The 14651-nt window shown below is 37.6% G+C and overlaps 1 protein-coding gene across 1 annotated transcript in view; it reads right to left on the minus strand.

Moving 5' to 3' along the window:
• LOC104081630 (alpha-1,3-mannosyl-glycoprotein 4-beta-N-acetylglucosaminyltransferase A-like) overlaps window positions 1-14651 on the minus strand; it is a gene marked incomplete at its 3' end in the record, with an annotated part of 49656 nt that overhangs the window by 11668 nt on the left and 23337 nt on the right. The window contains exons 2-4 of the mRNA XM_009584458.1: window positions 8271-8438; window positions 5684-5824; window positions 3545-3678 (exon numbers count right to left, since the gene is read on the minus strand). Of these exons, the coding sequence (XP_009582753.1) occupies window positions 3545-3678; window positions 5684-5824; window positions 8271-8438 (443 nt within the window). The remainder of the gene's footprint in view (window positions 1-3544; window positions 3679-5683; window positions 5825-8270; window positions 8439-14651) is intronic.

The raw sequence follows: 14651 nt of genomic DNA on the forward strand, positions 1-14651 counted from the left end.
TCCAAGAACAAATGGCTGTCAGTTATTGCCTAGTCAGATGCAATCAGTAGCGTACAGAATTAGCAAAACGCTTTTGCATACCTGTAGTGTCTTCTGATTCTTACTGAAATGATCTGTCTTTCTAATATTTTTGGTCAAATCAAGGGCTTATAGTCTTTCCAATATACACTGATTACTGTTTGTACAAAAGACTCTGCTAAGTGCAGTCACTGATTAATGAAGTGGACTGACAATAATTTGTGATATATTTAGAACAAGTGTAAGATGCATTTTCTTCATGGTAAATGAGATCTCCCTACAGGAAAAAAAAAAATTTGTTTAGATACCAGAAAAGTATTTTAATTTCTCTCATATTCAGTAGTGCGCGTGTATATATATATATACACACACACATATATACACGTTTGTTGTTCCACTATGATGATGTAAAATACTTCAAAACCACGTTTCCCATGTTAATTACACACTATATTAAATAAAAATACTAGGCAATCATTTTAATCTGGAGTTCATAGTTTCTTAAACCTAGAGCCTATAGTTTATTCTGAAAGCAAGTTCTCATACAGAGTAGGTTTATGAGATTTGAATCACTTTTTTCAAGTCATCTGATGAGCCTATGAACTAGCTACATAGTGAAGGGGAATAAAAAGATTTTTAAGTATAGAGGTATAATGAATCATGCCTATTTATTAGTCATCCTAATGAATACCTGCAAATTATTCTGCAATAAAGTTATTTTAACAAACTGGAGAACACAGACATATGTCAGTTACCGGGACAATTGCACAGTTTACTGTCAAGCAATTCTAGTAATTATTTAAATTGGTGATTAGATCTCACATCAGCTGAGATATTTTAGAATTCCTTGAACTTCCAGTATGGAAATTTACTGTGTATAATTACATTACTGAGAAATACCCATACAGTAAATGAATATGCAAATCTCTTTATTTAGCAACCATAATGCATCTATATTTACTAGCTCATCTGTTTACACATGTTCATGCTGTTTGCAGAAGGCCATTAGCCTTAATTTTCAACTTGTTTTCTAGCAAAAAAGTCAAATTTACAAGAAAGGAGTGAGATTGAACTGCTAAAAAAAAATAGCAGGATTAAAAAAGTTTGTTAGGGTGCTTAGCACAAAGAGATTACAGTCCATGACTATGGCTCCCAGCAATGCTTCTTAAACACTGTCAATTTGATTTCTCAAATAAAGTCAGCAAGAAAATACTAAAATCCTTTTAAAATACCATTTTTTCATGTAATTCTCTCATAAAAACATTTTTGTAAAGTCTTGCACTTTTTTTTTATTAGTACAAGCTATAGACAAAGCACAGATAGTAATTTTAAGTTTATTAGCAAAATCACCTAACCTCACACTATGACCATTTCTTGCTGTACTTAAACTGCACAGGTGTTGAGCAGAGGCCATACCTTTTTTCAGAAACTTTTGCCATCGTTTTTAATACAAGCATAGCTGGTCAAAGTTCTAATGTATTTTTAAATAAGCCTTCATTAACGCACATGTTATAGCAATAGTCTAACACATTTTAGGCTAGGAAACCTCACAGACAAAGCTATTTTAAAAGCTAAAGCCCTTCCTTTTGTTTAAGGAGAAACAGAAGTCCACCAGGGGAGCAGGCCTTCCTTCAAACAGCCAGAGAAAATGCTTAACAAACCTACACTTTTCATCTTGCAGAAGGAAGCTGAAATATACAGCGTAACTCAGAAAAAACATAGCATAGCTCAGGATGAAGTATTTACTGTACCATATTATTCATTGAGAGAGTTCCCTGTAGCAATTACAAAACAAACTATAAGATATTGAACTTAAAAAAATATAAAACATGGTCAAGGAAATAGTAAAGCAGGGAAGACATAAAATTGGATGGAGTAAAGAAAAAGACCTACAAGGAATGGTTATAAGAGGACCAGAATTTAAACTTACGTTCTTCAAATTTTCCCAGACATTCATGGCTTGCAGTGCCCACAGCAGATACGTGAGTAAGCACGTAGTGTTGCTCTCAAGAAGATAGATACAGAGATAAGATACAGAGGGTAACAGTATCCCACTCCAGAGCAAACCACACAACTCTCCTTGGGCACAGAAGCAATATCTCCCATGTTAAAATGTTCAGTTCCTTCATGGTCACTTTTGTAGAATCATTCCCAAGATGAAAGAGAATTTCACACCACCTCAAAGGAAGAAAGTTATTTAGCTATGGAAAACTCGGGTATAGCAATATGGCTTGTATAAGGCAACAAGAGAAACTTGTGCAGTTGGGGACAGAGTGTGGATTCTCTTCAGTCCTATTCCAAGTTTTGCAGAAGACAGAGAATCCAATTATAAGACACAGTATTCATAGCTCAGACCTCCTTAAGCAAAACAAAACAAAACTTCAATTTTAAACCTTGAAAAGAAGCCACACTAAAAGGCAATAAAATTACTCCAACTAATACAGTGAAGAAAAATCCAGTGTTCCAGTAATTCAGAATGAATTCGGTTCTCTTGATATTCTCAACCAATGGATGTTTTAAGAGTGTTTCTGCAGAAAAGCAGTATCTATCCTGACAGATAGTTTTTGACTGACTGTCAAGAAAAAGAAAACAGAGCAATTTATACTAGAAAACCGTAAGAATCAGTTCTCAGGTACAGGTAAAAAGTTTAGAAACTTTTCGAGGAAAGCTTTAAAATGTGCTGATAATAGAAGTATTAAAATGCCTATCTGATTTTCCACTGATTCATCCCTGAATGGACGCTGGCTCACAGGATTAAAACCGTTTTCACATTTATAACTAGAGGATTCAAATTTTCATCTGTGGAACTCATAAAACACTGTTTCAGTAGAGCACTATATGGTTAGATAGATGAAGGCAAACATATACATAAATTTCCCACTCTCCAAGTCAGACTTTTGAGAAAAACATACAGACCAAAATAAATATATGCAATTCCCAGCAGCCAACAGAATCATTTCTGAAAGCATTCTATCATTTTCCTAAATTTGACTTCCACTAAATCGGAGCCAAACTGACCAAACTGTCCAACTGAACACTGTTTGACTTAATCCATGAAAAAGGTCTGGACTTAAAATATCCACACTGTCCAGAAAATAAAATCAGTAACAATCTGTGCCTAACATTTCAAACTGCAGTACTCATTTGAGGAAGGACAAAGCAGTAGCATGAAGAGAATGGGAAGAATCCTCCCTAAAACACCAGAGTACCTTAGCCATTATTTTGATGTGGAAAGAATAAGGTAATTAGCAATCTCTGTCACTAGGTATAAGCATCAGAAGATTTGCAAAATAACCAGTCCACTGAATCCATGTCCACTATTCCCTTGATAAATAGAAAAAGCTGGGCTCTTCAGGATCGTTTCTCTCAGAAACACAAGACTGACACTGTCTCCTTTTCACGGAAGGAGAAGACAGTCATCTGTGTACATCTTGAAGAAAAAGTAGATCCCCATCAATTCCTGAAAGGAGTGGTACTTGCAACTAGAGACAGGTTAGAAATTGTATAAAAATATTTAAGTGATTACCTCTCCTATAAAGACAACCATAACACAATCCATTTTTTCTTCAGGGGACAGCTTATCAATAAGGGAGTGGAGAGTTTCTGTAAGGTAAGACTTGACTTTTCTTTTCACTGTAGGTATTCCCATTACAATGGAAACTGAAATCAAACAAACCAGAAATGTACTTTCAGTGATTTCATACACAAGATAGAAAACAAAAATCTTATCTTGAAATAAAGCATTGCTTAAGAAATGCAAAGAGTTAAAAGATGGAGACAACATTAATTAAAAACAGTTTAAAAATACACCACCCGTCACCAGGAGCATGATTAACATAATTGCCACCAACACTCAGAGCAAACACAGCAAACACAAAAAAGGAATCCTAGACATGCCAGACTATTGCATAGGTAATAATCAACAACCATGGTATTAACCAGATGAGGTGCACCAAGACTTACAGAGTTATTAAACTCCCTAACCTAAGTTTTATTTTCAAACTGGTATAACCAATATTTAACTTCTCAGAAGTCGTCTTTTAAAACGACACTGCTGAAAAAAAGCTCTATTATTTTCCTTGCACCTGATTTGAGGTCTTCTAGAAAAACAAGTCCAGGTCATCAGAATTGCCCAGAAATTCCTCACTGAAATCTCTTATCCCTGTTAAAAGCACCTCAAATGCAAAGCAATCTGGCCCCAGCTACAACTTTATTAATACCATCTTTCAGCTGGCCATTGACTCCCATGTTCCTTATCTTTCCCACAGTCTTTCTTCTGCACCCCATCCCATACCCAGGGCTGGCTACCTACTAGGAGCACAGCAGATAGCAGCAGGAACACAGTAAAAGGATAAAGCAGACTTCATGAAGTCAGCACCTGCATTCCAAGCCATCTGTGTGAAATGATTTACCACATCATAAATACATAAAATCAAACAACTATTAAAAAATGTTGGTTATCCTTCCTTATAGAGCCTGCTTCGCCTAGCAACTACACATTAACAAGCTCTGAATTTTAAAAACAAACACTCAAAAAGCACAGTGACCAGGAAAGGGGAAGATAGGAAAATAATTTTAACTCAGAATTTCTTTCCTCTTTTTAATTAAATAAATCTGATTCCAATTTCTATTTTGTAATTTCAAACTTCTGTCGTATATTCCCAGTGGGATATAACACAGGCTTCACTTGAAACAATAAAGGAATAGGAGCCTTTTCTTTCCTGAATAACAACATTGAAATAAATGGTGTTTATAGTCAGAAAAATAACCCTATGGCTTGAGTCTGCACATTTGTCACACAGGCATGCCTTCTGTTAAAAGAAGGAGCAATCAAACTTAGTGAAGTAAAGAAAAAAATACAGGCCCTGAGTAAGTAATGCTTCTTTCAAAAGCAAGGAGGGAGAGAAAATTAAAAAAGAAAGGCCTAGTGGACAATAACACGAGCCATTCAAGTCAGATGGCACACAGAGAAACAAGGATTCATTGGTGGGGCCTTCAAGCTTAGAGACACACACACACATATGCTCTGAGGTATATCAGCTTGGTTGGGCTTTATGCTATTTATTTTCTAGAGCTCAAAAGTGGGATTCCATAGAGCTATCCTAATGACCAAAGCTCAGAATTTGTGAGGATTAGAAGAAAAAAGAGGATCAACAGTATTGCAGCACAACAATGATTTTTTTTTCCCCTCCAATGAATGTCCACATTTTATTAATGCGATTATATCTGATTATCCTAGTTCTCCTAACTCTAAGTTATACATTGAAATATATTGTTCAAAAAAACAAGAAATACCAAATCTAAAATAATTATATCCATGCATGGTTGCCCCACAAATCTGAAAAGCCAAAGGGATATGTCCATTAGCAGTTCAGAATCTGTTGTTCATAACCCTGAGCTTTGTTCCCTTTTACTTAGTTACAAAAAATTCATCCAAACTAAATGCTTTTTAATGTGTAGCTTAACACGGGATGGGGTGTGATTGAGATTATGCAGAAAAGAAGCCAAACTCCTTTCATCTTGGATTCAGTGCGAATTCTGAGATATCAATATCACACAAGTTAAATGAGATGTCCTTGATTAGCAAGTAATGCAGTAAATTCTATTACTAAAACTAGAAAGTCCTCCAGATATAAAACATAAAATAAATATCGTATCAGCATACCTCCTGTCCTTCCAAGGCCAACCTGCACAGAAGGTTGAAGGCTTCCTTCATTTTTCAACAAATGAGGCAAATGGTAATAGATATTTGGCACTTGAAGAGATTTTCTACTTGTTAGCTCTTTTAACAATTTCAGCGTCTCATCTGCAAATATACATGAAATCAGTAATGCAGAAACCGAACAATATGAAGTTTTATGCAGTGGTAAATAATACAAAATCCCAAGCCTGGTCCTAACCGAAGAACAGAACAAATAATGCATTTTACTGAAGCATTATATCTTGTGTACAAAGGAAGTCTTTTCTTGATTTAATTTTTTAAATAAACTATGGGCAAGATTATTTTCCACTCGGTAACTTTGCTACAGATACAGTTAATACTTACCTGATCACACAAGACTTAGTGTGTAATCACAGAAGTACAGAATGCTCCATTTATTTAGGTTGGTTCCCCCTCCTGCCCCAACGAATCAAAATGGGAGGCTTATTTACCTAGATTATTTTTTATTTACACTTACAGAGCTCATCACCATGTAGTGATGCTACTAAAAATAACTTTTCAAATAGCATTAAATACACAATTAAGATTTTGAGTGTTTCTGCAATAAAATGAATGCTAACATGAATTTAATTTAGTCCATTACAGTACTTAAAATAATTCTTGCTCTTTCTAGAATAATTGCCTCTCAGGATGTCCACGTGGCTCTCAAAGTTGCAAATAACAGTTTTTAAATTCCCCTGCTGTGCATGTTGATTGTCTTCCATCAAGTGTGAAAACAACTCTTATTTCAAATGACAAATATGATAGCATATGGACCTTTGAAAACTTATGGGCTTTACAATATCAAGTTAAGTAAAAAACTATACTCATGGTTTCTGAGAAAAAATTGAATTGTGCAGAAGTGAGAAAAGTAATGCCATAAATGTCATTCCTCTCAGATTCTGAGTGTAGCTTCTACAAAGCTGGAACAGTTTTGCTGTGAGTTTTGTTTTTAATATTTATTTTTGGGTGAAACTAAATTCCTAATCACTTATAATCTTGAAAAATGCTTTGTAAATAGATGCTGTAAATAGAGATGCTAATTTTGATAGATTCCAGTACAGGTACGTTTTACTTTTCCTGCTAACATCTCCTTTAGCTTCTACTGCAAAAGCTGGACTAAAAATTCTCTCAAAATACAACTCTTTGTATGAATGAATAATGATTTACATAAAACAATCTGGAATTCTTTCAGCTTCAGAGAGAGCAAATACTAAATAGTATTATGTACACTTAAGTACATTAAACTTAATAAAATCTATCTAATACTAAGTTCTGAGCACAAAACCTCAGGAATTCAGACTTCAGCTGATTTCCCATCATGGCTCCACATGCAAAAAAGAGGATGTCCCAGGTGAGATCCAGACATGGTAAAAAGTTTAAAATGTGAATCAGTAACTTCAGCTGCATCAGAAGAGAATAACTCCCTATGACTATATTGTCTATAAGCAAGCTAACTCATTTTTAGAAATAAATGTGGTAATAATTTAATCATAAATCCAGTAGCAAACTTACATGACTTCCTCTATTTTTGTTCACTTTAACAGCAAAAACACACACAGAAGAGGAAGACAAGAGTCACAGACTATGTTAAATGTAACCTTTCCTGCAGGTCCAGGGGACTACAGATTGAATAGGCCATTAGTGTCAGACAGAGCAATTCATCCTTAATATCAGCACTGAGGGCCTATAGTTATAACCCTCCCCCCCCAAAAAAAAATTCTAGAGAAGATAGTAACCCATAGCACAAATACAAGTAGAAAAGAGATTCAAAAAGCTTGATCCAGTTTTTTGATTTGCAAAAATCTTTGGGTTTATATTCCTTATTAGGCCAATACAGTGAAATTTCTGCAATCTACCAAATCAGACCTCTCGCCTAAAAGTTTATCTTTATTTGTTATTCCTTTTCTATCTAGAATAGTCAAGAGTAACTAAAGCAATAATAGTGTGATTTTAAAAGTTAACTTCAAAACTGGTGAGTAGTGTGAAGGCATTCTCTAATATTGCCAAACATAGCTCTCAGTAAACTTGAGCATCAGCCTCCGAAATGGGTAAAAACTTATGGAAGACTTTACCAGTTCAGCATTTAATCACTAGTTATTAAAAAGGACATTATCTGTACATTTCACAAATCGTAACCAATACCTGTATGGTTTTACATCTTCCAGCTGACTTTTAAACATGTTTTAATTGCTTCAAGTTCATCCATTTCTTAAATCTATTTGCTCACCTTTCCCCCCAAGCTCTATGACAATAATTTACATAATGTCAAAATATATTCAGTATGTTAAATAAGTAACCAGCTAGGCGTGGAATAAGTATTCAGTTGCTAAAGTCATAAGAATGAAGAGTGGGTAGATCATTAAGAATAGAAATTGGAAAAAACAAAAAACAAAAAAATCCCCACCAGATATAAGGTATTACAGATTTTTTATTTGCTCCGCTGAACAGTTTCATTCAGCTTTCTTGGTATTAATTTCTTATTCTTCAGTAATAACAAGAGATATTAGTAGTGCAGAGTTATAAAAAATAGCTCAATCACAGTATGTACCTGAAAAATTATTCATTGCATTCTTACTCCCATTTGTTTCTGCTACTGCACGCCTGAACTGCTCCAAGATAGCGTTCAGCTCAGAAGAGCGTTGCAGAGTGCGATGCTCAGCTATACGAAGACGTTCCTTCAAAGCATGGAATTCCCGTTGATATGCAATCAACTTTTCTAGAGAGAAAAAAAGATGATCTTGGTTATTTTTGGAAACAAACACCTACAGACAGACCCAACAAGGGCCAGGGACTGCTCAGCTATGCAGCACCTAAAATTCAACCAAGAAGGGCACAGCCCAGCGCTATCCCACCTGAGTTAGGCACCTTAGCATTTACACAGCGTATAGAGGGAAAAGTGAGCTGCACCAGACAGTGATGCAAAGCAGGCTTTGAGGGGGATATGCCCCTCACCGTAGCCACAGACAGGGGCAACCTTTGAGTCCCCATTACTCAGCACCACAAGGCAATTCTGAATCTTTTCTTGGAACAGATGCCCACAAACCCTTTCTTTTAAGAAGCAGAATAGGAGTGGTGCCTTACAAAAGCACAGGTTATGCCTTTTGAAAGCCTCCTATGAATACTTTGTAAGAATGAGTAGAATTTGACAGTATTTCAGACATACCAATTTCAAACCCAAGTTTTAACTTAATGATACTGTCAGTGCCTGCAAGAACAAAATTTTGATCAAAATCCTGCTAATGTAGATACATACATGTATTCTTTGAAAGGAGACTAAAAGGGAGAGGGACACACCAAAACTCATTTGCTGATATGTTGCCTATGCCCTTGCCACTCAGCAAAGTAAGTATCTCTGGTTTGTGCATCTTTCCTTCTTCCTATTGGTGATTTCCTCGAATCTCCTGCTCACCGCCATCACTCTCGTTCAGGTAATCTACAGATACAGACTCGAGTATCTTAAGTGATTTTTATACCATGTAATCAATATTCAACCACACAGCTGTCATCCATAGACATATCTTTTTTATTATTTACCTATCCATTCCTAGCCTTCTAGTATTGCAATGGTAGGGAAGTAGAAGCTTTGAAAGCAATTTGAATCTCTTCCTGGTGCTACATTACAGTATCACATGGGAGTAAAAAAGGAACTACAGTCAACTTTCCCTTGTTAATAATGCTGCATTTCCTCCAACTTCTTTCAATTTACATTTATTTTTCTTTTTGTAGTTGGGATGTGCTGTTCTGATTATGTTTAGAAAACATAATTAGCTAAAATGCCCTCTGTTTTGAAGACAGAAAAATAAAAACCATAGTTCACTACCTCTTAAAAACATTTCCCTTGCCAGCCTTACTTTCCTTTTTTCATTAAAACCAAATGGTTATTGCTTTTGTGCCAACAAACCCAGAACACATGCTGGCCCACAATACAGTGCTAGGCACACTACACACTGACAACTGAATCCAGACTGCTGTTTGAAACAGGACTTGGTGCTTCAGTCAGCAGTATTGAGAAGGCCTGGAAAATTTTCTGGCATTTCTGGCATGAAGGACGTTCTTACTTGCCAATGATAACCCGAAGAAGTTAAAGACTGCTTGGAACCATGTCTACTAGTTACAGTAAGGTCACAAAACATTTTAACAGCTAAATGAACATAGAATTATATTAGTATAAATGCCACACAAGTATGCGAATGATATCCCCTCCCCAAAACGAATGGATGATGGCAAGTTATACAGATCCCTATTAATTTCTGTCTAAACAGGGAAGAACAGGTGAGAAACCAAAGGACATGCAAGGTTTTACTGAGGGCTTCTATAGCAGTGGATAGCCTTAGAAGCAGCCTGTAGCATCAGGTCTCCCGTCTTGTCTTTCTACATGGTACAAGATAGCAGACAAACTTTGGTACTTCTGTTCTTCCTCCTTTGAAAAGGCTAAACTCGTTTGTGGCAGAGTCTGTATTTCTCTTGGGAAAATGGCGAGAACCCTATGGAACCTGTGGTTCAGACTCCAGCACCTCAAGTAGGATGAATTCAGGCCTTCCTCTCTTGACTTACAAAAATTCTTGGCAGAGTCCATTTCTCTTCCTACACTTACTAAAAGATATCAGCACATCACACACCGTGCTCCGATGATTCTGGTGCTCTAAGGAACAGCAGAGGCCTAGAGGGAACAATTTACCTAGGAATATGTCAAACAGTGGAGAACCACAGTAGTTCCCCTGCCACCTCCAACTAGCAAACTCCATAATGCAAAATCAGAAATATTTTATTACTAAACTTAGTTGTAAACAGAGATTAAGATTTTTCTACCTCCTTAATTCAGGTAAGTAGTACATAAACTGGCATTACAGGGCCCTTGTAATTCCACATCAAATTAAAATTCTGTCGTGAAACCACAAGAAACTTAGAGGTCAACTGAAAAGGCAGTTTTATCACGTGAAGAAATGAAAACTGTAGTTTCGTGTTAAGAACTACCAACAAAAATCCCTTACTGAGGAGATGATACTTTCAGAGGAGGTAGCTGTTACATAATACCTTTAATTTACAATTAATATAATACGTCAAAAATAAAAAAGTTAATTTATTTTTAAAGTCATTTAAAATTATATATGTAGAAGTAAACTTATATTTTCATAACTTATCATAGCAGTTTTTGAGCAAAGAACATAGGATCCCAACTGTGGCACTGTAAAACAGAATCACAGAATCATAGAACAACCCCCATCTAGAAGAAGGGCTTAAAGAAGGAGCCAGGAAATTACAGACCCATCAGTCTTACTTCAGTCCCTGGGGAAAGTTACGGAAAGAATCCTCCTGGGGGCTATCACACGTCAAATGAAGCACGTGATGACTGAGAAAACCCAGCATGGATTCACCAAGGGCAAATCGCGCTTGACAAACCTGATCGCCTTCTAGAACAAAGTAACCTTCTCGGTTAATGCAGGGTAAGCAGTGGACATTGTCTACCTGGATTCCTCCAAGGCTTTCGATATGGTTTCCCACAGCCTCTTCCTAGAGAAACTGATGTGTTATGGTCTCGACAAGTGGTCTGTGCCATGGGTGGGGAACTAGCTGACAGGCCGCACCCAGAGGGTGGTGGTGAATAGCTCCTTTTCAAACTGGCAACCTGTCACCACTGGGGTCCCCCAGGGACCAATATTGGGCCCAACACCGTTCAATATCTTCATAAGTGATCTGGATGATGGGAACAAGTGTACCCTGATGAAGTTTGCTGATGATACCAAACTGGAAGGGAGAGCCACCCTGCAGGAATACCTGGATAGGCTGGAAGAGAGGGCTAACAAGAGCCTTATGAAGTTCAACAAAGACAAACGTAAGGAAACATAATCCAGGATTGCAGCACAGGCTGGGATCTACCTGGCTGGGGAGCAGCTCTGTGGAAAGGGACCTGGGGGTCCTGGTGGACAACAAGCTCAGTATGAGTGAACAGCGTGCTGCTGCGGCAATGAAAGCCAACAGAATGCTGGGTTGCAGCTACAAAGGCATCACCAGCAGAGATAAAGAAGTCATTAACCCACTCTACTCAGCACTTGTCAAGCCATACCTGGAATACTGTGTTCAGTTTTGGTCCCCGCTATACAAAAGAGATGTGGGCAGGCTGGAGAGGGTCCAGAGAAGGGCCACCAAGATGATCAAAGGACTGGGAAGCCTGCCATATGAGGAAAGGCTGAGAGAACTGGGTTTGTTCAGCCTTGAGAAAAGAAGGCTTAGGGGAGACCTTATCACCATGTTCCAGTATTTAAACGGTGGCTACAAAGAAGATGGAGACACCCTTTTTACAAGGAGTCACATGGAAAAGACGAGGGGTAATGGGTACGAGTTACTCCTGGGGAGATTCCAATTGGACACAAGAGGAAAATTTTTCACAATAAGAACAATCAGCCATTGGAATAATCTCCTCAGGGAAGTGGTAGATTCTGCAACATTGGGCTTTTAAGATTCAGCTGGACAGGGTGAGGGCCATCTTGTCTAGACCGTGCTTTTGCCAAGAAAGGTTGGCCCATATGATCCCTGAGGTCCCTTCCAACCTGGTGTTCCACAATTCTATGAAAATTGTTCCCGGTAGAAGTATTACAAAGTAGTTCAGTTCTGAGGCTCCCAGTGAACAGTACTGGTATTGCATCTATGGTATTTGAGACCTCACAAGCATGAATTCCTTTAAGAAATGCCAGTTGATTGGTTCAGAGTAGTCAACTTCTTACACTTGCTTCAACCAGACATATCTGGGCTAAGGAGGCTGCTCTAAAAGAACTCCTGAAAGCCATCCTTCAAAACTGTATCACTGATTTTTTTTTTTTGTTAGGTCACAATATTATTCAGCCAAGTAAAACCAGAAAATGCTACATTACAAAAATAATCATATTTTAAGTCTGCTACCTTATGAGTATTTTTCTAGTTATTTACACAATGAAGTAAAAAATCATTCTTTGCAAGAACTTAAGTAATTTAAAACATTTACATCTCTAACACTAGCAGAGCTAGCACTTTTCATATATTTGGAGATTAACGTGTCATTTGGCCTTTTGGTACTAGTTCTATAATATGACTGCCTGTACTTCGAAACAAAACAAATTAAATTTAGATTTCTAACAGTTATATCTTTGGCATACTTGCAGTACTTCAATGCATTGATCAGATACTTATTACTTAAAAACAAACAAATCACAACAGCAGCAACATCAAATTTCATCTCATACTGAAAGGCACTTGCAAAGGAGAAAATACTTCTTAGGCTCTTACAGTACCACCAATAGTGGTCACCACCTGTCCCAGACTTTAGAAAAGCAAGTGTCCCTTAAAGCATCAGTTTATAAATACTCTAATTTGATTTGCAGAGTTCTTGACTCCTGAGTACTTGGGAATGAGCCTACAAGATTAAATTTAAGTTTGGTATTTACTTTTTTCCCCCTCTTCTCCAAAATATGAAATCATTTGAAAGCTAAATCTTTTAATCAAAAAATTAGGACTTTTTGAGTAGAACATGTTACTGTATTACACAAAAGTCCCATTTATATTTTAAATTTCACTTCCTTCCCCACAAGGAGGAAGGAATCAAAATTTGCAAGTGACTGTAGAAGCTCCTCCAGAAATTCAAGGCAGTCTTTCTGAAATGTGTATGTATGATGAAAGGCCAATGCTCAATTAAAGTTGAAACTGGTCAGTGCTGTATCAGACAACAAGAAGAACTTTGTTAAGTACATTAATAGCAAAAGGAGGTCTAAAGAAAACACTAGACTGATACTTGTTGATTATGGTCACCTGACTAATACGGATGAAGATGAAATGGAGGCATTCAATGCTTTTTTTGCCTCAGTCTTTAATAATACTGATAGACCTTGGGCTGCCCAATCCTCTGAGTTGGAGGACCACAAGTGTGGGAACAGCGACTTTCCATTTGTGGACACTGATATTGTAAGGGACCAGCTGTATGAGCTGAATGTTCACAATTTCATGGGGCCTGATGGGATTCATCCCAGAGTACTGAAGGAGCTAGCAGATATTATGGCAGGACCCCTCTTAATCATCTACCAAAGGTCTTGGGAGTCCGGGGAGGTCCCCACTGACTGGAAGCTGGCCAATGTTATTCCAATTTACAAAAAGGGCATGAGGGAAGACCCAGGAAACCACAGACCTGTTAATCTAACCTCAGTTGCTGGAAAAATTACAATAAGATTATACTGGGTACTATTGAAAGGCCTTTAAAGAACAATGCAATCATCAGGCACAGTCAACATGGGTTCACAAAGAGAAAGTCCTATTTAACTAATTTGACCTTCTATGATAAAGTTACCCACCTAGTGGATGAAGGTAAGGCAGGGGATGAATTTTTTTTTTATTTTAGTAAAGCTTTTGATACTGCCCCTCACAGCATCCTTCTGGACAAGTTGTCCAACTATGAAATGAGTAGGTTCATGGTGCGCTCGGTGAAGATTTGGCTGAAGGGCAAAGCCCAAAGGGTTGTAGTGAATGGGGCTACATCTGGCTGGCGACCGGTCACGAGTGGTGTTTCTCAAGGTTCAGTTCCAGGGCCAGTTCTGTTCAATATTTTTATCAATGATCTGGATGCAGGAGTTGAATGCACCATGAGCAACTTCGCTGATGATACCAAACTAGGATACGCTGTTGACTCTCTCAAGGGACAAGAGGCGTTGCAGAGGGATCTAGATAGACTAGAGCATTGGGCTGTGATTAATGGGATGAAATTTAACAAGTCTCCTCACTACAAGAAAGACATTGAGGTGCTGGAGCATGTCCAGAGAAGGGCAACGAAGCTGGTGAAGGATCTCGAGAACAAGTCTTATGAGGAGCGGCTGAGGGAACTGGGGCTGTTTAGTCTGGAGAAAGGAGGCTGAGGGGAGACCTCATCGCGCTCTACAACTACCTGAAAGGAGGCTGTAGCGAGGTGGGG

The sequence above is a fragment of the Fulmarus glacialis genome, unplaced genomic scaffold, assembly GCF_000690835.1.
Source record: "Fulmarus glacialis isolate BGI_N327 unplaced genomic scaffold, ASM69083v1 scaffold169, whole genome shotgun sequence".
NCBI lineage: Eukaryota > Metazoa > Chordata > Aves > Procellariiformes > Procellariidae > Fulmarus > Fulmarus glacialis.